Below are 25270 nucleotides of genomic sequence, written 5' to 3' on the forward strand. Positions count from 1 at the left end.
CAGAGGCAGTTGCAGTGCGTTCTGTGTTCTGTGTGGTGCATACGTTGGATAAATCCAACGTATGCATCAAATTGTATGCATAGACTTGACAGAAATAGTAGCAAAAGGTGAATGTTGAACTTTTGTTGCACACATATCCAGTACAAATGTTGGATTACATATTGGAAAAAGTTTGACTGCAGAATTTATTACGCAGCATTGATGCAATGACGCTGTCGGTCTGATCGAGGCGTAACACACAGGTAACAGAAATCCTTACATGTTTTTGACATCCAATAGAACAGGTTAGGGGGTGGTTTCAGATTAACTGTGGACAATCATGAAGTTACATTACAGTTACAGCCTCAGTAGAGCTGATCATAAAGAGAGTCCTGTAACACACTGGCGTGACAGGCATGTTTCAACATCACATACTGTCACAGGACAGGAGTCATTCAACTCCCTCACTGACTGGCTGGGTGAGAAACCCATCTAGCGTGTGATGTCACTGAGTCTGAGGTATGTTCTGGTTTTGAGAGAGATGTAAAGGTGAGACAAGTTTAGTTATCTGCAGGTGGCAAAATTGTTGAATGATAAAAGGAAAATTAGAGAGCGAGAGATCAAGTGCTGTCTAACTCAAAAGAACTGAGAAAGCTGGATTTGTGCTTTAAATTCTTGTGCATCTGAGTGGTATGTTAGAACATGGGGAAGGCTCAATGCCCCATACAGACCCCCATATGAAAAGTGCCAGCCTTTACCTTCACCACAAACCATTATTATTGCTGACATGGTACAGTTAATACGCAGATAACACTACCGAGGGGCAGGTATGTCAGAAAGGGATGGGGACGGCAAGGAGGATACCCACTGGGCAAAAACGGATTGAATCAATGTTGTTTCCACATCATTTCAACCCCAAAAATCAACGTGATGACGTTGAATCAACACGGAAAACTAATTGGATTTGCAAAAAGTCATCAATGTAAGGGCATTTAGTCTTTTTTTCAACCACCTATAAAGAAAATGTTTGTTGATTTCAAGTTCAATTCACGTTAGTTGACAACTAAACCAAATGTAAATCAAAACTAGATTGAACAGACTTCTATGACCTGTGGGTATGTACTGTCTGTAAATGGTATGTACGGAAACAGCAGGAATCAGGAAAGAGGGTGGCTTGCTTCACAATGTGTACACTGTCCCTACGGAGGTCTTGGAAGATAAAGTGAGGTTGGAATGGGTGCCTCGCCTCTGGGTGGTTCTTGGTCACTCCTGTTTTGTGCTTGGGATGGAGTCAGGGGTGGGGAGGGGTCGCTGAGGAGGTCTGGGAGATCTTGGGAAAGTTTTGTGAAGATGTGGCTAAACCAGGTCACATACAGGTGGTCCCCTCAGGAAGACAATGCAACTGCTTCTCTATGATACACCGCAGATATGTATACCTACACACATACACACAGAGAGACAGACAGACAGACAGACAGACATACATAGAGATAGAGATAGAGATAGAGATAGAGATAGAGATAGAGATAGAGATAGAGATAGAGATAGAGATAGAGATAGAGATAGAGATAGAGATAGAGAGAGAGAGAGAGAGAGAGAGAGAGAGAGAGAATAGATTAACACACAGTACATTGGAGAGACACCATAGACACAGCTAGAGGTAGATGTTGCCACTGCAGAGATTTTGCCAGTACTGCACCTGCTCCTGAGTTTCTGCACCTCCCGGTCCTCTTCCTCCTTCAGCTTGGTGATGAAGCTCTGCAGCACCGGCATCTCAAACTTAATATACTGTGCCACCTGGTGGGGAGGAGAGAGAAATGCAGTTACAAACACAGCTAGACTTGACCTGGACCCTCAACTATTATGAAATCACAATACTGTAGTGGTAATAATAATAATAATAACATAAATGAGGTCATAAATAGTTATAACAGCTTATGTCCGTTTTTGGCCATTGACTACACTGTCAAACTGGTGTCAAGCCATTGTTGAGGACAGCTAATTGGCTTGGCTGGCAACCCCCCAAGCAGCTTAACTTAAGTAAATTATGGTTTTGCTAGTTTAGTGCATAAATAGCCCACTGCAGGTTCTATTGAACTGAGCCCTTTTGTAATAGTAAAAGGGACAGACAGAACATTCCATTCAGAGGATGTGATTTAGTTTAGGGGTACTGAGAAGTGGTGAATGATTTATCAGTTGTATAGTGGGTGGGGAATAATTTGGCAGTTACACATCAGCAGTCTTACATCATAGGTGACTTCCTCTCCCAGGTCCTGCTCCATCAGGAAGATTCTGCTGACCTGTTCACATGGACCCTGAAGCACACGCAGCACCAGGGGGTAGTCACTGCGCTTCAGCTTCACACGCTCTGAAAGAAAAAACATTGTCAGACCTTTACTGCATTACAATGGGTGTGCTTAAGTTATGTTAGAAGATTGCCATGTTTTGCCACAGAGCTGCAGCACTCTCGCGCACACGCACACACACACAAACACAAACTGCTAACATGGACCCTGCAAAACAGAGAAAGTGCTTCAGCTTTAAACTCTATGCAAGACCACACAACAACAAACACACTCACTCACCCCCGCTGGTGTGTACAAGGTACAGCGCAAAGTCATCTGGGCTGTTCTCAATCTTAAACTTGTTAAGTAGCACTCGCAGCACCTGGGGCGTGGTCATACAACTGTTGATCCGCACGTTAGTCACTGAACCATACGCTGGAGTGAAGACTGCAGTCTGAAGGGGCGATGGGGGCCGCACAATTATGAGAGGGTGAGAGGATTGAGTGAGAGAGAGACAAGATTAGTTTATTTGTGGTAGTATGTTGTCATTGTAGTAGTGTTTAGCTGCAGTATTATGGTGTGTGTGTGTGCATGCGTGTGAGTGTGTGTGTGTGCATGCCTGTGTGTGTACCTTGTGATTGTAGAAGTGTCCGTTGATGGAGAAGCGGTGTCGACGTATCCTTCTCTGGTCGCTAGGCGACCGGCGCTGGCCCCGCCTCAGAACCCCAGCATCGCTCTTCGTCCTCAGCAGCTGGGTGGAGCTCTCATATTCCTCTGTCCAATCAGATCACAGAGATATGAGAAAGGGGAGGAGTCAGACAATCAAGCTCCAAAGAACGTCACAGAATGTTCTAAAATGTATTGTGTTGAACAGGCATGGCTACAGTGCCTTGCAAAAGTATTCATCCCCTTTGGCGTTTTTCCTATTTTGTTGCATTACAACCTGTAATTTAAATTGATTTTTATTTGGATTTCATGTAATGGACATATACCAAATAGTCCAAATTGGTGAAGTGAAATGAAAAAAATTACTTGGTTCAAGAAATTCTAAAAAATAAATAACGGAAAAGTGGTGCGTGCATATGTATTCACGCCCTTTGCTATGAAGCCCCTAAATAAGATCTGGTGCAACTAATTACCTTCAGAAGTCACATAATTAGTTAAATAAAGTCCACCTGTGTGCAATCTAAGTGTCACATGATCTGTCACATGATCTCAGTATATATACACCTGTTCTGAAAGGCCCCAGAGTCTGCAACACCACTAAGCAAGGGGCACCATGAAGACCAAGGAGCTCTCCAAACAGGTCAGGGACAAAGTTGTGGAGAAGTACAGATCAGGGTTGAGTTATAAAACAATATCCGAAACTTTGAACATCCCACGGAGCACCCATTAAATCCATAATTTAAAAATAATATGGCACCACAACAAACCTGCCAAGAGAGGGCCGCCCACCAAAACTCACAGACCAGGCAAGGAGGGCATTAATCAGAGAGGCAACAAAGAGACCAAAGATAACCCTGAAGGAGCTGCAAAGCTCCACAGCAGAGATTGGAGTATCTGTCCATAGGACCACTTTAAGCCGTACACTCCACAGAGCTGGGCTTTACGGAAGAGTGGCCAGAAAAAAGCCATTGCTTAAAGAAAAAAATAAGCAAACACGTTTGGTGTTCGCCAAAAGCCATGTGGGAGACTCCCTAAACATATGGAACAAGGTACTCTTGTCAGATGAGACTAAAATTGAGCTTTTTGGCCATCAAGGAAAACGCTATGTCTGGCGCAAACCCAATACCTCTCATCACCCCGAGAACACCATCCAATTTTCATTGGCAGGGACTGGGAAACTGATCAGAATTGAAGGAATGATGGATGTTTCAGTCTTCTAGAGATTTGAGACTGGGACAGAGGTTCACCTTCCAGCAGGACAATGACCCTAAGCGTACTGCTAAAGCAACACTCGAGTGGTTTAAGGTGAATGGCCTAGTCAAAGGCCAGACCTCAATCCAATTGAGAATCCGTGGTATGACTGTACACAGATTGCTTTACACAAGTGGAACCCATCCGACTTGAAGGAGCTGGAGCAGTTTTGCCTTGAAGAATGGGCAAAAATCCCAGTGGCTAGACGTGCCAAGCTTATAGAGACATACCCCAAGAGACTTGCAGCTGTAATTGCTGCAAAAGGTGGCTCTACAAAGTATTGACTTTGGGGGGGGGGGATAGTTATGCACGCTCAAGTTGTCTGTTCTTTTGTCTTATTTCTTGTTTCACAAAGAAAAATATTTTCCATCTTCAAATTGGTAGGCATGTTGTGTAAATCAAATTTACATTTTAGTTATTTAGCAGACGCTCTTATCCAGTGCATACAAATGATACAAACCCCCCATAAAATCCATTTTAATTCCAGGTTGAAAGGCAACAAAATAGGAAAAATGCCAAGGGGGGGTGAATACTTTCGCAAGCCACTGTATCTGATGTTGGATAAATAATTGGGTTTTCCATAATAACAAGCTGAAGGTTTTCAGACTAGTCTTCTATAAGACCCACCTTCTTCCTCATCCTCCTTCACAATGCTGTCCTCTGATTGGCTCTCGTGCTCTGTCACTTCTATGGTGGGCGGGATCTGCTGGGTACCTTCATTGCTACTGACATAAGGCAAACATGAATATTCCCATATTTAATAGGCTGACCTTATTTATGACACATTATCTTCTCTTCAAAGTTAGTCGCTTTGGATAAAAGCGTCTGCTAAATGGCATATTATTATTATTATTATTATTTATACTACATCAGTGTGTAATTGACACTGGCAGAGGAACAGTGAAATATGGTTTTTATGTAATCTGATCGGAGACAATAACGTGTGGTCAGAGTAAACTAGAAACCCTGAATCTAGGTCATAATACAGATATACCAGTATGGTGGCCACAGGACAAACATTCACCAAACCAAACTCTGTAAAATGTCAACCACATGCCCACTGACACAGACACTATCCTGGTGAGACAAAATGAAATAAATATGCTTGGCCGTTGATGAGTATGACATTTTAGGATAATCATTATGTTATAGCAATACTTTATTATCAGTTAAGAAATTATTTTTGGCTCACAGCATGGCTTCAGGACAAACGGTAATAACAATAAAATGTAAACATATACTGAGTATACCAAACATAAGGAACACCTTCCTAATATTGAGCCCTCAGAACAGCCTCAATTCGTCGGGGCTTTGACTCTACAAGGTGTCGAAAGCATTCCACAGGGATGCTGGCCCATGTTGACTCCAATGCTTCTCACAGTTGTGTCAAGTTGTCTGGATGTCCTTTGGATGGTGGACCATTCTTGATACACATGGGAAACAGTTGAGCATGAAAAACCCAGCAGCGTTGCAGTTCTTGACACAAACCGGTGCGCCTGGCACCTACTACCATACCCTGTTCAAAGGCACTTAAATATTTTGTCTTGCCCATTCACCCTCTGAATGGCACACACACAATCCATGTCTTAATTGTCTCAAGGCATAAAAATCCTTCTTTAACCCGTCTACTCCCCTTCATATACACTGAAGTGACATCAATAAAGGATCATAGCTTTCACCTGGATTGACCTGGTCAGTCTATGCCATGGAAAGAGCAGGTGTTCTTAATGTTTCGTAAACTCAGTGTATACTTTTCATACATACTATACGCAGTACATGTTTCTATATGTTGCCTTCTATGTGTTGATGGTATGGTAACCAGAGCTCACTCCCTACCTCTGATTATCCAGGGCACAGCCAGAGTGCCAGGAGGTAGAGGAGGGAGGGGGCCTGATTCTCTCGTGATCGTCCTGCATCTGCAATCTAATAGGTCGACGCAGGCCCCAGGAGATATTCAGCAAACCCTCCACGATCAGCTCCCCTTCCTCCTGTAGAGACAGAGTTACCATGATCAATACACACACATACACACACACACACAAACACTGACAGTTATTATCCCTTTGGGGCAGGGTGAATTATTGAGTCAGTGAGGGGTAAATTGAACAGCAAAGGTTTGAGAGAGAGGGTGCGTGAGAAAGGGAAAAATAAACAAAGAGAGGAGGAAAAGAAAAAGCATACATGCAATAAAGAGAGGTGAAATAGGAGGGTGCAGCTATTTCACGATTTATGACAGTGATTGACAAAAATGGAAAGACTCTCGCTCTTACTCTCGCTCACACGCATACACACCAACACACACTACCGATACCTCTCTGTGTCTCAACTGCAGGTTCTGTCCATCATAATAGAGGTTGTAGGTTTTGAGGTGGGACAGGACTGTTGCCCTGAAGACAGAAAGACAACTTTAATGACAACAATCAATTAATTTACCAACATTGTATTATTACACACATCTGTTCACACTGTCTGTGTGCATCTGTGGCGTATGTGTGTGTGTGCATGCCTTACTTGCTGATGAACTTTTTGTCTCCGATCTGAACCCCGTCCTGCATGTTATCCATTCTCAGTCAGCATGAGAGGAGCTGGAGAGAGAGAGAGACAGATCAGAAACCGTAGTCAGATGTTTTTATAGGAGGTTGATGGGAACCAGTCTAGGGACGAAGCAGAGAGAGGACATGGGAAAGGAAGGGAGAGAATAGGGTGGAGTGGAATACAATTACATAAATGTGGATAGATATTGGAGAACAAGGATGCAATAGAGAGAGAGTGACTATGATGAGTCTCATGACACCTCATGATCAACCAGAGGCAGCAATTCACCCGAGCATCACCATGGAGACACACCACATTGCCACAGAGACAGGAGGTGGGTGGGGCAGAAGAGTAGGAATATGATTGAAGGAAGAATAAAACATTCAAAAATGATTGGAAGAGAATAAATATCTACCTCAGACAGACAGGCATGCAGGGAAATACAACGATCACTGATTTCATCCATCTAGTCTGTCATCAACTCACTCAATATTGTTAAAGTGGAACTGACAGTATTTTAGCAACATTAAATCTGGTTAAATCCATTCATATACACCCCCAGGAAGAATATGACACTTTTAAAAACATTTTCTGACAAGAGAGTACTTAGACTTGGCCATTTTCATCTTTTCATAAATTCTTAGAATGTTTGGGAATTATGTATACAAAGGCATTTGAGAAGATTCTATAGCAATATAGAGTGGGAAAGTGGCCGTGCGTTTGGACAATTAATGGACACTGCAGTAAATAAAACCTAATAAATACATCTGTCTCTTCCAGGACCAGAGTCTAAGCAGACCGGTGCACCATAGCCAATCAGAGCAACAGTAGGCCTTGACTTAGCTTGAGGGATCGAGTGAAGAACTTTGATCACTTCAATGCAAACTGTAGTCACGTGTCATACGCCAGTGGTCGCGAAGTGTCAAATTTAATCAACATGGCTGCATTTTCGGCGTGTCAGACAAAAGTATGAAAAAATATATCATCACTGTTAAACACACACACACACACACACACACACACATCATCACTGTTAAACACACACACACACACACACACACACACAAAAATCCCCTCTCTTAGGCTGAACATTTGAAGACAGAGAACCCGACTCAGAGCCAATACAACAGTGACAGTAGCCTGGAGGGGACCTCGCCCAACTCATCAGGACCAATCAGAAGATCAGAACTACTAGATTCAACCTACTTCATTTATTGCATAAAATGTCTGCACACAATGTTTTGGGGCTCTCTTCAGATAATAATAATAATAATAATAATAATAATATGCCATTTAGCAGACGCTTTTATCCAAAGCGACTTACAGTCATGCGTGCATACATTTTTGTGTATGGGTGGTCCCGGGGATCGAACCCACTACCTTGGCGTTACAAGCGCCATGCTCTACCAGCTGAGCTACAGAAAGTGGATACTCATGGATGCGCATCGCAATTGTAAAATGTCAACACAATTGGAGACACCCACGTCATTTTTGGAGACATGTTATTGACAGTAAACTATTGTAGATGCGACTGCTAACTAAATAAAACATTTTAGCTGGCTAGCTAATCATCTTAGCTAAATGTGGGGCAAACAATTCAGTTATTTACCGTTAATTTGAGGGATTGGGGTGAAAGAAATCGAGTTACATAGTGATACTTTACGATATACTGTATTGACAATATCGCAATATTTTAGCGCTAGTTGGCTGTACCTGCACCAAAACACCATTATTGTTCCTTCATAGCTTGTTCTCAATCTTTTCACATTGGGAGCCAATTTGTTTTCAGCACTTTTATTTCCATGACTGATCAAAACTCGTTCTCATGGCTTTCTGATCCCTCTGCAACAGACATATGGTGCGCAATAAAATCACAGTATCGAATCGCAATACGTATAGAATCATGAGACTCGCAATGCTGATGCATATATCTTATCGTGAGGTTCCTGGCAATTCCCAGCCCAAGTTCATTTGCCACAACAAATCTCTTCGCTAGCAAACGCGATGTCTTCTCCAAAACGGCAATGTGTCTCCAGCAATGTTTACTTTTTTGACGTTCTATGGCATCTCCACTTTCCAAGCATATATGACCACATGTAATATTTTGGTAAGTGATGCAAATAGTGAACTATGTAGGGCCAGGATGTAAAATATATGTAGCTGCAGCAATTTCTCTTATCTGATATGGTAAGTAATGGGGCTTAATTTATAGCTCCCTAAGAGTTTGACGAACGGGTCCGTGCACGCGATTCCAGATATCTTTACCTCTGAATAAACTGCCTTTATTATACCATATCCACCCTGTCCAAAGTCTCTACTTGGTCTCAGTTCTCCAGTAAACTTGTGATTATCAACACTAACCTCATCGTTGTGGCGGCGGACAGCTAGCCTGTATCCCTCATCAAGTTGAGTGGCAATGTTATTTTTCCGTTCGTACCAATTTTTGGAAAATCCTCGGGTGTAGGACTTTCATACCTTTAGTAGAAACCTGTTGAATTATTAAATTTGGTCTGGGAGGTCCTAATTGTTTCGTTGCCAATTTATCTTCATTTGTTCGCCGACAAAAAGGAACTTCTTTCAAAGACACAATCCGCTCTTTTCTCAGTTACGTTCATGGTTACGTTCGTTACGTATGACGAAAGCGCGTAAGTGCAAGCCCTCAGACACCCATAGAGATTGTATTGAAGGCTCTGAAATTTGAAAAAAATAGATTTTACATTAGAGGCTATGAGAGACTTCTGGGCGATTTTCAACCTGACTGAAATCGCCCCCAAAAGGGGGGAGCCATTTGAAGCACGACTTTAGCCTGATTCGACATTTAGTGGCAGTGTGGCACTGTGGCAGATCAGACGTATAGATTACAACACTGATAACTACTGTTGCCGTGATATAATTGATTAGAAAAAAAATCCCTTCCTTTTCCCGTTTGGCAGTGCGTCGCCCATATCGCCCTATTGAACAGGCCGCCCCTGGATGACATTGATTTTAGCGTTGGCAAATTGGCTTAGTCTCGTAGTGAGGACCCTATAAAACGTAGCTAGCTTCATAAACATATTCTGAAATGTATTGGAATAAATGACCAAACTATAAAACTACCTAGCCAGATATGTGTAACTATAGCTCGCTAGCTAACTGAGGAGTACTAGCTAGCTACGTTAGCTTGCTAGGCACATTAATAGCTTTAGGTTGGTTGTTTTTTAGCTAAATTTCAAGATTTCCACCAAGGACGTTGCCTCTCTGATCATCACTCTCCCTCGCTTGGTCAAGCGACATTTAAGGTACACTCGGATGTGACGATGTAAAATGTCACTCAAGGGCTGAGGGTTTAGGGCCGAGGGTTATCTACTTTGAATTTGGACTGCAGCCTCTGTCTCTGACTGACTCAAACAGGAACAGGAACAGTCAGTGTGAGATGGAGCAAGACAGCTGTGCTACACAATCTCTCTCTCTTCCTCTTTTTCTCCTCCTCTCTCTTCCCCCCATCCGTCTAAAACACACAACACACACAGAAAATCACTAACACACATGGAAAGTTCTGTGGTGACCATCACACACAGACATTGGACTTTTAATTTAACATGGCATGCTGCCAGCACCCTTCAAGGTTTCCTTCCTGCCCAGCTGAGAGAGAGAGAGAGAGAGAGAGAGAGAGAGAAAGAGAGAGAGAGAGGAAGGACAAGAACAGGTGCAAGGCACGCTGGAGGCACATGGGGCACCCTCCATACCAAATAATTTCAGTTGTATTAACACACACATTCAACACCCTCTGACACGCACGCACGCACACACACAGTGTCTCAGACTTGTCCTTCTCCTTGGAAGACCTCTTAAATCAAAACTTGCTGTTAATAACAGACACTCTAAAACACACAATGTTATCCTATCCAGTACCCATTGTATATTTCCACTTGGCTACCTCCCCATCCCTCCCGTGAAACATTACTGAAATATCTGCCAATAACAGATCCATCCAACATAAACATTTGGATGTGTGTGTGCGCGTGCGTGCATGTGTGTGTAGAAGGCTGCTGTGTGGCTTACCGTACTGAGAGCTGTGTGACCCTGTCAGGCCAGGAAAGAGACAGAGAGATCTGCTACCAGCACTAGTAGCACAAACACACGATATGTTAGTCCTCAGGGTCCAGTTGACCTGAGGCTGGCTCGGCTTGAGCCGGTGAAGCTACTCTGTCCTTTCTGTGGAGGAGAGAGTGTGTTCAGCACTAAGCGTGGCTCTTCAGACTTCAGTAGCTGGTTATCCAGGGGAGTTACCCAAGGCCTCAGTCTAAGGCTTCTGTGTGTTTGTAGGGGATAGGCAACGGAGAGAGCACCAGGGAGAGAAAGGGGCGGTCGAAGTGGCTGGTTTAAAGGAAGTGCTCCCCTTCCGCTAATCTCTTCCTCCTTTAGAGCCTCAGCCACAGCGGAAACTGATGCTGCCGCTCTGACATGAGAGAGACTTCCTCAATTCAAACTACAGACATGAAATATGATATCTCTCTCCCACATACACATGGACAAAGGCACCAACGCACACACACACACGCACACACAGCTTCTCTCTGAAAGGCTCACAAGTACCCCCATATACATACAGAGAGAAGTATTGAAAGGTAAGAAGCAACAGACAACACCCACACACATAGTCTACCTCACGTGTCCAGCCAATGCCTCACGCAAACACATTCAATTATCGTGACCATATCAAAAATGTAATACCAATCAACCATCACACCATGCAGCATTATCCATATTTCAGCACCTACACTACCTGACCAAAAGTATGTGGACACCTGCTCGTCGAACATCTCATTCCAAAATCATGGCCATTAATATGGAGTTGGTCCCCCCTTTGCTGCTATAACAGCCTCCACTCTTCTGGGAAGGCTTTCCACTAGATGTTGGAACATTGCTGCGGGGACTTGCTTCCATTCAGCCACAAGAGCATTAGTGAGGTTGGGCACTGCTGTTGGGCGATTAGGCCTGGCTCGCAGTCGGCGTTCCAATTCTTCCCAAAGGTGTTCGATGGGGTTGAGGTCAGGGCTCTGTGCAGGCCAGTCAAGTTCTTCCACACCGATCTCGACAAACCATTTCTGTATGGACCTTGCTTTGTGCACGGGGCATTGTCATGCTGAAACAGGAAAGGGTCTTCCCCAAACTGTTGCCACAAAGTTGGAAGCTCAGAATCGTCTAGAATGTAATTGTATGCTGTAGCGTTAAGATTTCCCTTCACTGGAACTAAGGGGCCTAGCCCGAACCATGAAAAACAGCCCCAGACCAAACTTTACAGTTGGCACTATGCATTCGGGCAGGTAGCGTTCTCCTGGCATCCGCCAAACACAGATTCATCCGTCGGACTGCCAGATGGTGAAGCGTGATTCAACACTCCAGAGAACGCGTTTCCACTGCTCCAGAATCCAATGACGGCAAGCTTTTGTCACGAATACCGCCGAGGCTGCTCCTCCTCCTTGTTCGGGCAGGCTTCGGCGTTCGTCGTCCCCGGAGTACTAGCTGCCACCGTTTGATGTTTTCGATGTTTGTTTTATCATGTCTAGTTTAGTGCACCTGTTTCGTATTCTGTCATGATTATGTCACCTCTAAGTTTCCCTGTGTTATGTTTTGTAGTTGTGTGTTATTGTCCGCCTGTCGTTTGTTTCGAGGTTCGGTACTTTTGTTTGTGAGTGTTTTTACGCAATTCGCGTATTAGTTCGCCTCCGGTGTTGAGGCCATTTATTTTGTATGTTGTTCAATAACTTCAGTAAAGTCGTTTTGACTTATTCGCTGTGTCCTGCGCCTGACTTCACCACCTCATCCACATCAGTACCGTGACAGAATAACACACCTAAACACTATGGAGTCAGCAGGAGCAGCGGCGGGAACCGAGTCGCTGGAGGATCGGGTCAGCTGCCAGGACGCCAGGATCCAGCAACTCGGATCCGCCATGCAAGAAGTAATGAACACCCTGCGCCGATGGGAGAGAGGAGGCTTGCCCACACCTCCTCCTACCTTACCACCACCATCGGTCAGCCCCACCATACCAGCTCCGGAGTCCAGTGGGATTCGGCTCTCGCTCCCGAGGGCATATGATGGCACCGCAGCCGGGTGTCAGGGGTTCCTCCTTCAAGTGGAACTCTACCTGGCAACCATACACCCGGCGCCCTCGGGATACGAGAGCGCTTCCGCCCTCATCTCCTGTCTCTCCGGCAAGGCGTTGGAGTGGGCCAATGCCGAATGGAGGGTAATAGACGCCGCCACCATCAGCTACGCGGAGTTCTCCCGCCGCTTCAGGGCTGTTTTCGATCATCCCCCTGAGGGTAAAGTGGCGGGGGAGCGTCTGTTCCACCTTTGACAGGGGAAGAGGAGCGCACAGGAGTTCGCCCTGGACTTCCGGACTCTAGCGGCGGATGCGGGGTGGAATGAGAGGGCCCTCATCGACCACTATCGGTGTAGCCTGCGTGAGGACGTTCGACGAGAGTTGGCCTGCAGGGACACCAATCTAACCTTCGACCAGTTGGTGGACATGTCAATCCGTCTGGATACCCTGCTGGCCACCCGCGGACGTCCAGAGTTGGGGCCGTCCATTCCATCCCCCAGCACCTCCGAGCCGAGCCCTATGGAGCTCGGGGGTGCTGGCGCTAGAGAGAGGAGGAGAGAGATTCCGAGGGAGGCCGTCCCCTGCACCAACTGTGGTCGTAGAGGACACACTGTGGCTAGGTGCTGGGGAGGGTCTCCAGGGGTTCGAGGCAACAGGTCGCGCACTGGGGAGTCATTCCAGGTGAGTAGGCGCCCAACTCACCCAGAGCTCTCTGTTGTTCACTTTTGTATACCTGTAGTATTTCCTCAGGTTGCATCTCAGTCCCAGCATAAGGCGCTAGTCGATTCAGGCGCAGCTGGGAATTTCATTGATCGTGATTTTTGTGTGAGGTTAGGGATTCCCCTCCTGCCCGTTGATGCACCCTTCCCTATCCATGCCCTAGATAGCCGTCCGTTGGGATCTGGGTTGATTAGGGAGGTCACAGCGCCACTTAAGATGAGGACGCAGGGGGGTCATGAAGAGATTATTCAGTTATATCTGATCGACTCTCCTGCGTATCCCGTGGTACTGGGGCTTCCTTGGTTAATCGCCCATGACCCCACCATTTCATGGCAACAGAGGGCTCTCAAGGAGTGGTCTGACCAGTGTGTCGGGCGATGTTTAGGTGTTTCCGTAGGGGCGACCACGGTGGAGAGTCCGAACCAGGTGCCCGCAATGCACATTCCCCCCGAGTATGAGGATTTGGCACTCGTGTTCAGCAAGACTAGGGCGACGCGATTGCCACCTCATAGACGGGGAGATTGTGCGATAGACCTCTTGGCGGGTGCGGCACTTCAAATCAAATCAAATCAAATTTTATTGGTCACATGCGCCGAATACAACAGGTGCAGACATTACAGTGAAATGCTTACTTACAGCCCTTAACCAACAGTGCATTTATTTTAAACAAAAAAAGTAAGAATAAAACAACAACAAAAAAAGTGTTGAGAAAAAAAGAGCAGAAGTAAAATAAAGTGACAGTAGGGAGGCTATATATACAGGGGGGTACCGTTGCAGAGTCAATGTGCGGGGGCACCGGCTAGTTGAGGTAGTTGAGGTAATATGTACATGTGGGTAGAGTTAAAGTGACTATGCATAAATACTTAACAGAGTAGCAGCAGCGTAAAAAGGATGGGGTGGGGGGGCAGTGCAAATAGTCTGGGTAGCCATGATTAGCTGTTCAGGAGTCTTATGGCTTGGGGGTAGAAGCTGTTGAGAAGTCTTTTGGACCTAGACTTGGCACTCCGGTACCGCTTGCCGTGCGGTAGCAGAGAGAACAGTCTATGACTAGGGTGGCTGGAGTCTTTGACAATTTTGAGGGCCTTCCTCTGACACCGCCTGGTATAGAGGTCCTGGATGGCAGGAAGCTTTGCCCCAGTGATGTACTGGGCCGTACGCACTACCCTCTGTAGTGCCTTGCGGTCGGAGGCCAAGCAGTTGCCATACCAGGCGGTGATGCAACCAGTCAGGATGCTCTCGATGGTGCAGCTGTAGAATTTTTGAGGATCTGAGGACCCATGCCAAATCTTTTTAGTCTCCTGAGGGGAATAGGCTTTGTCGTGCCCTCTTCACGACTGTCTTGGTGTGTTTGGACCATGATAGTTCGTTGGTGATGTGGACACCAAGGAACTTGAAGCTCTCAACCTGTTCCACTACAGCCCCGTCGATGAGAATGGGGGCGTGCTCAGTCCTCTTTTTTTTCCTGTAGTCCACAATCATCTCCTTTGTCTTGGTCACGTTGAGGGAGAGGTTGTTGTCCTGGCACCACACGGCCAGATCTCTGACCTCCTCCCTATTGGCTGTCTCATCGTTGTCGGTGATCAGGCCTACCACTGTTGTGTCGTCGGCAAACTTAATGATGGTGTTGGAGTCGTGCCTGGCCATGCAGTCATGGGTGAACAGAGAGTACAGGAGGGGACTGAGCACGCACCCCTGAGGGGCCCCCGTGTTGAGGATCAGTGTGGCAGATGTGTTGTTACCTACCCTTACCACCTGGGGGCGGCCCGTCAGGAAATCCAGGATCCAGTTGCAGAGGGAGGTGTTTAGTCCCAGGATCCTTAGCTTAGTGATGAGCTTAGAGGGCACTATGGTGTTGAATGCTGAGCTGTAGTCAATGAATAGCATTCTCACGTAGGTGTTCCTCTTGTCCAGGTGGGAAAGGGCAGTGTGGAGTGCGATAGAGATTGCATCATCTGTGGATCTGTTGGGGCGGTATGCAAATTGGAGTGGGTCTAGGGTTTCTGGGATTATGCTGTTGATGTGAGCCATGACCAGTCTTTCAAAGCACTTCATGGCTACAGACGTCAGTGCTACGGGTCGGTAGTCATTTAGGCAGGTTATCTTAGAGTTCTTGGGCACGGGGACTATGGTGGTCTGCTTGAAACATGTTGGTATTACAGACTCAGTCAGGGACATGTTGAAAATGTCAGTGAAGACACTTGCCAGTTGGTCAGCACATGCTCGGAGTACACGTCCTGGTAATCCGTCTGGCCCTGCGGCCTTGTGAATGTTGACCTGCTTAAAAGTCTTACTCACATCGGCTACGGAGAGCGTGATCACATAGTCATCCGGAACAGCTGGTGCTCTCATGCATGCTTCAGTGTTGCTTGCCTCGAGGCGAGCATAGAAGTGGTTTAGCTCGTCTGGTAGGCTTGTGTCACTGGGCAGCTCGCGGCTGTGCTTCCCTTTGTAGTCTGTAATAGTTTTCAAGCCCTGCCACATCCGACGAGCGTCAGAGCCAGTGTAGTATGATTCAATCTTAGACCTGTATTGACTCTTTGCCTGTTTGATGGTTCGTCGGAGGTCATAGCGGGATTTCTTATAAGCGTCCGGGTTAGAGTCCCGTTCCTTGAAAGCGGCAGCTCTACCCTTTAGCTCAGTGCGGATGTTTCCTGTAATCCATGGCTTCTGGTTGGGGTATGTACGTACGGTCACTGTGGGGACGACATCATCGATGCACTTATTGATGAAGCCAGTGACTGATGTGGTGTACTCCTCAATGCTGTCTGAAGAATCCCGGAACATGTTCCAGTCTGTGCTAGCAAAACAGTCCTGTAGCTTAGCATCTGCGTCATCTGACCACTTTTTTATTAACCGAATCACTGGTGCTTCCTGCTTCAGTTTTTGCTTATAAGCAGGAATCAGGAGGATAGAGTTATGGTCAGATTTGCCAAATGGAGGGCGAGGGAGAGCTTTGTATGCGTCTCTGTGTGTGGAGTAAAGGTGGTCTAGAGTTTTTTTCCCTCTGGTTGCACATTTAACATGCTGGTAGAAATTAGGTAGAACGGATTTAAGTTTCCCTGCATTAAAGTCCCCGGTCACTAGGAGCGCTGCATCTGGATGAGCGTTTTCCTGTTGATTAATGGCCTTGTACAACTCATTCAGTGCAATCTTAATGCCAGCATTGGTTTGTGGTGGTAAATAGACAGCTATGAAAAATATAGATGAAAACTCTCTTGGTAAATAGTGTGGTCTACAGCTTATCATAAGATACTCTACCTCAGGCGAGCAAAACCTCGAGACTTCCTTAGTATTTGATTTTGTGCACCAGCTGTTGTTTACAAATATACACAGACCGCCACCCCTTGTCTTACCAGAGTCAGCCGTTCTGTCCTGCCGATGTAGCGTATAGCCTGCTAGCTGAATGTTATCATTGTTGTCGTTCAGCCACGACTCCGTGAAACATAAGATATTACAGTTTTTAATGTCCCGTTGGTAGGATAACCGTAATCTTAAATCGTCCATTTTATTCTCAAAAGATTGAACGTTGGCTAATAGGATTGATGGAAGAGGCAGTTTACTCGCTCGCCGTCGGATCCTTACAAGGCACCCGGATCTGCGTCCGCGATATCTCCGTCTCTTCCTCACGCAAATGACGGGGATTTGGGCCTTGTCGGGTGTCTGTATGATATCCTTCGCGGCCGCCTCGTTGAAGAAAAAATCTTCGTCCAATGCGAGGTGAGTAATCGCTGTCCTGATATCCAGAAGCTCTTTTTGGTTATAAGAGACGATGGCAGAAACATTATGTACAAAATAAATTACAAATAACGCGGAAAAACACACATAATAGTACAATTGGTTAGAGGGTTGGTTAGAGGGCTGTAAAACGGCAGCCATCTTCTCCGGCGCTGTTCTGCCACCAAGTTCCGCGGAGCCATGTGTATCCCTTGTCTCAAGAGGAGACGGCGGCTATGGAGACATACATAGCCGAGTCTCTGAGACAGGGATACATACGGCCCTCCACTTCCCCTGTGTCCTCGAGTTTCTTTCTTGTGAAGAAAAAGGATGGAGGGTTGCGCCCGTGTATTGATTACCGTAATCTCAATCAGATCACTGTTAAATACAGTTATCCTCTTCCTCTGATTGCGAGTATGACGGAATCATTACGCGGAGCACGTTTCTTCACAAAACTGGATCTCAGGAGCGCTTACAACTTGGTGCGCATTAGGGAGGGAGATGAATGGAAGACAGCATTTAGTACCACCTCGGGTCATTATGAGTATCTCGTCATGCCATACGGGTTAATGAATGCTCCTTCAGTCTTCCAATCCTTTGTGGACGAGATCTTCCGGGACTTGCATGGGCAGGGTGTGGTCGTGTACATTGACGGCATTCTAGTGTACTCTTCTACACGAGCCGAGCATCTAACCCTGGTACGCCGAGTGTTGGGTAGGCTGTTGGAGCATGACTTGTATGTCAAGGCAGAGAAATGTCTGTTTTTCCAGGAGTCCATCTCCTTCTTGGGTCATCGGTTGTCCGCGTCAGGGGTGGAGATGGAGATTGACCGTGTGTCAGCCGTGCGTAATTGGCAGACTCCAACCACTGTTAAAGAGGTGCAACGGTTTTTGGGTTTTGCCAATTACTACCGGAGGTTTATCCGGGGTTTTGGACAGGTAGCAGCTCCCATCACTTCCCTGCTGAAGGGGGGCCCGGTGCGTTTGCAGTGGTCGGCTGAGGCGGACAGGGCGTTTGATAAACTGAAGGACCTGTTCACCTCGGCTCCGGTGCTGGCGCATCCGGAACCCGCTTTAGCGTTCCAAGTGGAGGTGGACGCGTCAGAGGCCGGTATTGGGGCAGTATTGTCTCAACGCTCAGGCACGCCTCCTAAACTCCGGCCCTGCGCTTTTTATTCTAAAAAGCTCAGCCCGGCGGAACGAAATTATGACGTAGGGGACAGGGAGCTGCTAGCCGTAGTTCAGGCCCTAAAGGTGTGGAGGCATTGGCTTGAGGGGGCTCAACACCCTTTTCTCATTCTGACTGACCATCGTAACCTGGAGTACATCCGGGCAGCTAGGAGACTGAACCCTCGTCAGGCTAGGTGGAACATGTTTCTGACCCGGTTTGTTTTTAAGCTTACTTACATCCCAGGGTCCCAGAACGGTAAGGCAGACGCCCTGTCCCGGCAGTATGACACAGAGGAGAGGTCCATTGAGCCCACTCCCATACTGCCGGAGTCTTGTCTGGTGGCACCGGTGGTGTGGGAGATCGATGCGGAAATCGAGCGGGCGTTACGCACCGACCCTACTCCTCCGGAGTGTCCAGTGGGGCGGACGTACGTGCCGTTCGAGATCCGTGATCGTCTCATATATTGGGCTCACACGTCACCCTCCTCTGGACATCCAGGTATTGGCCGGACAGTGCACTGCCTTAGTGTTAAGTACTGGTGGCCAACATTGGCTAGGGACGTGAGGGTTTATGTCTCCTCCTGCTCAGTGTGCGCTCAGTGTAAGGCGCCTAGACACCTGCCCAGGGGGAAGTTACAGCCCCTGCCCGTTCCACAACGGCTGTGGTCTCACCTCTCGGTAGACTTTGTCACTGACCTACCCCCCTCCCAGGGGAATACCACTATTCTGGTCGTTGTGGATCGGTTCTCTAAGGCCTGTCGTCTCATCCCAATGCCGGGTCTCCCTACTGCCCTACAGACCGCTGAGGCTTTGTTTACCCACGTCTTCCGGCACTACGGCGTTCCCGAGGACATAGTGTCCGATCGAGGTCCCCAATTCACCTCTAGAGTCTGGAGGGCGTTCATGGAACGTTTGGGGGTCTCGGTTAGCCTTACCTCGGGTTTTCACCCTGAGAGTAATGGGCAGGTGGAGAGAGTGAACCAGGATGTGGGTAGGTTTCTGAGATCGTATTGCCAGGACCGGCAGGAGGAGTGGTCGGGTTATATCCCTTGGGCAGAGATTGCCCAGAACTCTCTTCGCCACTCCTCTACTAACCTGACCCCCTTTCCAGTGTGTGTTAGGGTATCAGCCGGTTCTGGCACCATGGCATCAGAGCCAGATCGAGGCTCCTGCGGTGGATGAGTGGTTTCGGCGCTCGGAGGAGACGTGGAACGCTGCACACGTCCATCTGCAGCGGGCTATCCGTAGACAGAAGGCGAGCGCCGATCTCCACCGCAGTGAGGGTCCAGTGTACGCACCTGGAGATCGAGTCTGGCTCTCGACTCGAAACCTGCCCCTTCGCCTGCCCTGCCGGAAGCTGGGTCGGCGGTTTGTGGGGCCATTTAAAGTCCTGAGGAGATTGAACGAGGTATGCTACAAGTTACAACTGCCTAATGATTATCTCATTAACCCCTCGTTCCATGTGTCTCTCCTCAGGCCGGTGGTAGCTGGTCCACTCCAGGACAGTGAGATAAGAGAGACTCCTCCGCCCCCACTGGACATCGAGGGGGCTTCGGCGTACTCAGTCCGGTCCATCGTGGATTCGAGACGTCGGATGGGGGGTCTACAATATCTCGTGGAGTGGGAGGGGCACGGTCCGGAGGAACGTTGCTGGGTGCCTAGGAGGGACATCTTAGATCCCTCCCTCCTGACGGAGTTCCACCATAATCATCCCACGCGCCCTGCTCCGCGTCCTCCTGGCCATCCCCGAGGCCAAGGGGGGGTACTGTCACGAATACCGCCGAGGCTGCTCCTCCTCCTTGTTCGGGCAGGCTTCGGCGTTCGTCGTCCCCGGAGTACTAGCTGCCACCGTTTGATGTTTTCGATGTTTGTTTTGTCATGTCTAGTTTAGTGCACCTGTTTCGTATTCTGTCATGATTATGTCACCTATAAGTTTCCCTGTGTTATGTTTTGTAGTTGTGTGTTATTGTCCGCCTGTCGTTTGTTTCGAGGTTCGGTACTTTTGTTTGTGAGTGTTTTTACGCAATTCGCGTATTAGTTCGCCTCCGGTGTTTCGAGGCCATTTATTTTGTATGTTGTTCAATAACTTCAGTAAAGTCGTTTTGACTTATCCGCTGTGTCCTGCGCCTGACTTCAACACCGCATCCACATCAGTACCGTGACAGCTTTACACCAACCAGCATGGTGATCTTAGGGTTGTGTGTGGCTGCTCGGCCATGGCAACCCATTTCATGAAGCTCCCGACAAACAGTTATTTTGCTGACGTTGCTTCCAGATGCAGTTTGGAACTAGCCATGATTGACTGAGATAATGGATGGTCTGGACATGGCGAGAGATGTTAGGATTGGTCTGCCATGTAACACGCTTTTGTCTATAACATGAGCTGCTCAATATGTGTAGGTAATCCTTTCTAACACAGCTTTTTTGAGAGATATGATGAAGAACTGCAAAAGTATTGCTAAGGTTCTCCACTTTCTGGAGGACCGAGTTTGAAATCAGTGGAATACCCAGTAGAAGCAGGGTATGATAGCTAACGAGATGGAAAAAATTCAAGTGTTTGATTGCAAATGTAAAACACCTGTCTCCGGATTACATCTTCAAACTAAGGGCAACCATAGCATCCGTGACAGAGGAAGAAGCGTTCATCCATGTATACGGGTAAGAGAGTCTAGCTAGGTACATTTTCAGATATTATAAGTTTAACATTTTGTCAGAAAGTCATTTTCATTGCAAGTTCAAGCATACTGTTAGCTAGCTAGCTAATGTTAGCTGGCTGGCTCGCTAGCTAACGTTAGCTGGCTGGCTCGCTAGCTAACGTTACGTGTATGATCTGTGTAGTAATATTATTTGTATCTCAGAACCATTTGCATTGCTAGTTATAGCCTAATGTTAGTTAGCTAGCTAACATTGAACCTAGTTGGTTAGCTTTAGCTCCCTGTAGATTCACGCAGGGTAGTAACGTTATGAGTTGGGATTATGGTTCATTGTTTAGCTAGCTAGCTAGCTAGCTAGCTCCATGTCTAAACAAAAGACTCCACTATGCAAGTAACCATTTCACTGTACCGTTTACACCTTCTGTATCCTGTGCATGTGACAAATAAACATTGATTTTATTTGATATAGTGTGTGTTTACCAGAGACGGTAATGTGAAGAACAAAATGACCTGCACCAAAGTCAAATTAGGATATAACGTTAGGTCACTGAGACGGTGTCCAAGTTCTAAAATTCTCCGTTAGAATTCCCTGCTTTATTTCGTCACACTCACAACCCTAAGCTATTTTCTGTAATTAGCTCACCATTGACTTCTAAATAATGATCTTGTTGTGGGTTTATTTTCCTGCAATAACGAACACAAATTAGCTCAAGTTAAGACGTCAGCTAGATGATATGGTCATTATTTGAACTGGCTAACTTAACGTTAGCTAACAAGTGAAAAACAAACTAAAACATTGTTTAGAAAGTTGCTTTTAGGTGCCTCGTTTGCTAGATTAAACAGATGGGTATATAGATGTTAAAATACACCAGTTATGCTATTTTGGACCACCAGGCTGCTGATGTCATGCAGCCTGTTGTTTTTGTGTTTATACTTTTTCATATTGACAACGACAAGTTTGATGTCGGACGACAATAGAATGTTCACGATGTCACTGCGACAACTGTATACATACATGTCAATACACGTAGCATAAACCAGCCTTTAGTCTTGAAATCTTTGGTTGTTTAGTACACTACCGTACTCACTCTGTTTAGCACATGGCCTCATGTGAATCCTTAAAGAGATATGGGTGGGGCTAAGGCTTAAGATGGTGTGAACAATGCTGAATGGGTGTAGACAAAGAAGAGCTCTCCGGTAGGTGTACCAAAACATTCAAAGGCCATTTTCTCAAAAGTGGGGTTACAAGTTTATCAACTTTCAAAGCAGAATTACTTTCCCATTGTTCCTCAACTGTAGTGTATGATTTACCATTTTCTAGCTCTGAGTCTCTACTTTTATCCAATGTAAAAATCACCATTTGAAATGTTGCTACATAAGACCGAATCGAGGCGGTCGGTCACATACAGCGCATATTAGGCCATGTCAGGCCTACACACACGCACCACTGAACAACACAGTAGGAGACATTAGCCTTAATACACAGACCAGGGATGGGTGTCTCAGTCCTTGACAGCCGAAGTGTGCTGGGCCAAGCCAATTGTCCCAGTGATAGGACAGATTCCTGGTATGTCGTTTAAGACTGGGCTGTGATCCAAGAAACCTCTAAAGTCTTTGGTGGGTCAGGGCATGAACATGTGGGAACCCCTGGTCTAGCCTGGCAGTTCCACATCAATTATGATGTAATTTCAGAAACCCAGAACTAAAATCTTGCGTAACTGCATCAGCTACTTTATGTTATTGTCCACAAGAGATTAATAATGATGTGGCTACACTCTAAATCTGATCTGTCTCAATTGAGTCTGTCTGCAGGAAACACATTTTGCCTGTTGTTTTGGGGGGCTTGGGCCGTGGCACTGTGTTCTGTCACTGTGTTCTGTTCTGCATTCCAGCTGGGATGATGGATTTTGGGAGAATGTGCTCTGTTCTGTTCTGGACAGGGGTCCAAAAATAGCCTCCAGTCTTCCCCTCCCTCTGCATTCCCTTGAATCCTCCTCTACTGCCTCATTTACAACAACCACAGCAGCCAAGCCAGTCTCGCTCCCTCCATACGCCTCCAGCCCTCAACCACAGCAGCCAAGCCAGTCTCTCTCCTTCCCTACGCCTCAACCCCAGCAGCCAAGCCAGTCTCTCTCCTTCCCTACGCCTCCACCCCTCAACCCCAGCAGCCAAGCCAGTCTCTCTCCCTCCATACACCTCCACCCCTCAACCCCAGCAGCCAAGCCAGTCTCTCTCCTTCCCTACGCCTCCACCCCTCAACCCCAGCAGCCAAGACAGTCTCTCTCCTTCCCTACGCCTCCACCCCTCAACCACAGCAGCCAAGCCACTCTTCTCTTCCCTACGCCTCCACCAGAGAGAACCTAGTCTAAGCATTGCTCTCTCTCTTCCTCCCTATTTCCACACAACTCTATTCAATAAGCTTAATTTAAGGCATGGGAAGGAGTTGCAAATATTGGCAAAGCAGAACAATTTTAGTTCGCTAATACCAGATGGCTTTCTACTCCTTATTTTCTACCCCCCCCCTCTCTCTCTGTTTCTCTCTCCCTCTCCCTACAGTGCTAGACTTATTAACTCCTGGTCTATTGCTTTCTTGTTGTAAAATATATATTCACATTAATGTTGTCGTTTCGCTTTGTTTTCCTATTTTTCTAACTTGTTTTCTCCATCCTTTCACTTCCTCTCTCCCTCCCACCTCCCTGGACTGGCACCCATCCACCTCTATTAAAACTCCTGACCATAATTTTCTGACTTCTCTCTCGCTCTCATTCACACACACATGCATTCACACACAAACACGTGTTTTGATCTCTTGCCCTGTGCCTCTGTCCTTGGTGAACTGCTTTAGCTCGTGGGATGAATGCAGGTCCAAACCTCCACTTCCCCCTTCCTCCTCCTCCTTTCTCCCTCCTCCCTCTCAACCCCAACTTTGCCTCCACACTATTGTCCACATTGTCATAGCAACCCTAAAAACATCTGAGGTCTAACAACCAAATCTAATTACACAGTGCCAAAGATTATGTGTGTGCATCCCTTCCCTCTCTAACTCATCTGTGAGGTTATAAAGAGACTGATGCCCCTTCAATCTGTCTCTTACAATTGTGGTGAAATTAGATTTTACATGACCATAGGAAGCATTATATCCTATTAACTATGAATTCCCTCACAATTTAGTGTGGAAAATATGACCACATGCTTGGACATCCACAATCTGGGCACTCCCACTGTAGTGTGTGTGTGTTAAGAGGAATCTTAAGTATCTGATACTCGTGTTTTGTAATCTATCCAGATTCCAGACTAACAGAGAATGTTTTATAGACTGTATAGGCAGAGGCCGAGAAGGCTTTCTAACGGTTAACATAATAAAACCCTGAAAAACGTTTATTTATCTGTGTGTGGAGGGCGAAGAGCATTGCATTATCAATGGGATAACATGTTTTCACCATAATCTCTGACAGTATCAATTATATCAGATTACTTCGAAAAGGTCTGTTTCGGTGGATCTTGATTAGTCACGCACGCATTCTTGATCGTGTCACAAGTGCTCTAAAACTATAACGTTAGCTGGCGACATTGTAGCCCATTTCTATGCAAATACAAATAACAAAGTGCTTGCCTTGTGAGTTTATTGATCGCTACACAGGCATGGCAGACATATCGTTTTACACATAGCCTACTTACGGACGGAGCTGCTAGATAGTCTGATGATTTCCCGAACCTCTTCAGGCTTTAGTTATTGTTTACGAACAATCAACTGGGGTTGGTTCTTCTCTGCCACGTTGGGGGCTCGGGCGGGATATAGTCGTTAACCGTGCGTCGCCCAGTCTGCTCGTTCCCTGCTCGGTTCGCCCTATCCGCGCATCGAAAACAATCGGTGCATACAAGCACTGGGGCTTGCGTGCGTGGCGTGCGCGCTACGAGAGGAGAACCCCATCTGTCGTAGCGGACCTCTGGCACCGAACCCGTTAACCAATCAGCGCGCGACCTGCCGCCCCTTTGTTCGCTCTGACTACTTGCTCGCTGAAAAGGTGAATAGAATAGGAGGGGGAATCCCGAAAACAATGCAACCCCCCCCCAAACACACATGCATAATAGATAACTAACCCTATGCGCAAGGGAACACTAACTGAATAGGCCTAGGTCAAGTTCAAGTTATTCCTAAATAAATGTGAATGTGCTATGATTGATATGTGACATATGGGGTTGTATGGT

The 25270-nt window shown here is 46.6% G+C and overlaps 1 protein-coding gene across 3 annotated transcripts; it reads right to left on the minus strand.

The window, feature by feature from the left end:
• Nucleotides 1–25043, minus strand: rassf2a (Ras association domain family member 2a). 3 transcript variants are annotated; one of them, XM_041885068.2, is made up of 10 exons: nucleotides 24740–25043; nucleotides 6693–6766; nucleotides 6493–6568; nucleotides 6018–6169; nucleotides 4809–4903; nucleotides 2896–3038; nucleotides 2565–2718; nucleotides 2226–2347; nucleotides 1679–1776; nucleotides 1–1415 (listed from the first exon to the last, which is right to left on the minus strand). In XM_041885068.2, exons 2-10 carry the CDS (start codon nucleotides 6743–6745, stop codon nucleotides 1346–1348), a joined length of 963 nt encoding a protein of 320 aa, XP_041741002.1. In that variant the 5' UTR covers nucleotides 6746–6766; nucleotides 24740–25043; the 3' UTR covers nucleotides 1–1345. The 3 variants fall into 3 exon arrangements, with proteins under 3 accessions (XP_041741002.1, XP_041740987.1, XP_041740994.1); XM_041885053.2 differs by having other exon boundaries at nucleotides 4809–4906; XM_041885060.2 differs by lacking the exon at nucleotides 24740–25043 and adding an exon at nucleotides 10758–11076 and having other exon boundaries at nucleotides 4809–4906.
• Nucleotides 25044–25270: the final 227 nt, after the last annotated feature.

Source organism: Coregonus clupeaformis, chromosome 18 (assembly GCF_020615455.1).
Source record: "Coregonus clupeaformis isolate EN_2021a chromosome 18, ASM2061545v1, whole genome shotgun sequence".
Classification (NCBI taxonomy): Eukaryota; Metazoa; Chordata; class Actinopteri; order Salmoniformes; family Salmonidae; genus Coregonus; species Coregonus clupeaformis.

What these genes read in the sequence shown, in the direction of transcription:
- rassf2a (XM_041885053.2), bottom strand. Translation starts at nt 6,745, where the DNA reads ATGGATAACATGCAGGACGGGGTTCAGATCGGAGACAAAAAGTTCATC. An exon ending in TGTGCCCTGGATAATCAGAG is followed by an intron (nt 4,907 to 6,017) that starts GTAGGGAGTGAG and finishes GCCTTATGTCAG; the next exon opens with TAGCAATGAAGGTACCCAGC. An exon ending in GTGCAGAAACTCAGGAGCAG is followed by an intron (nt 1,416 to 1,678) that starts GTGCAGTACTGG and finishes GTATGTGTGTAG; the next exon opens with GTATACATATCTGCGGTGTA.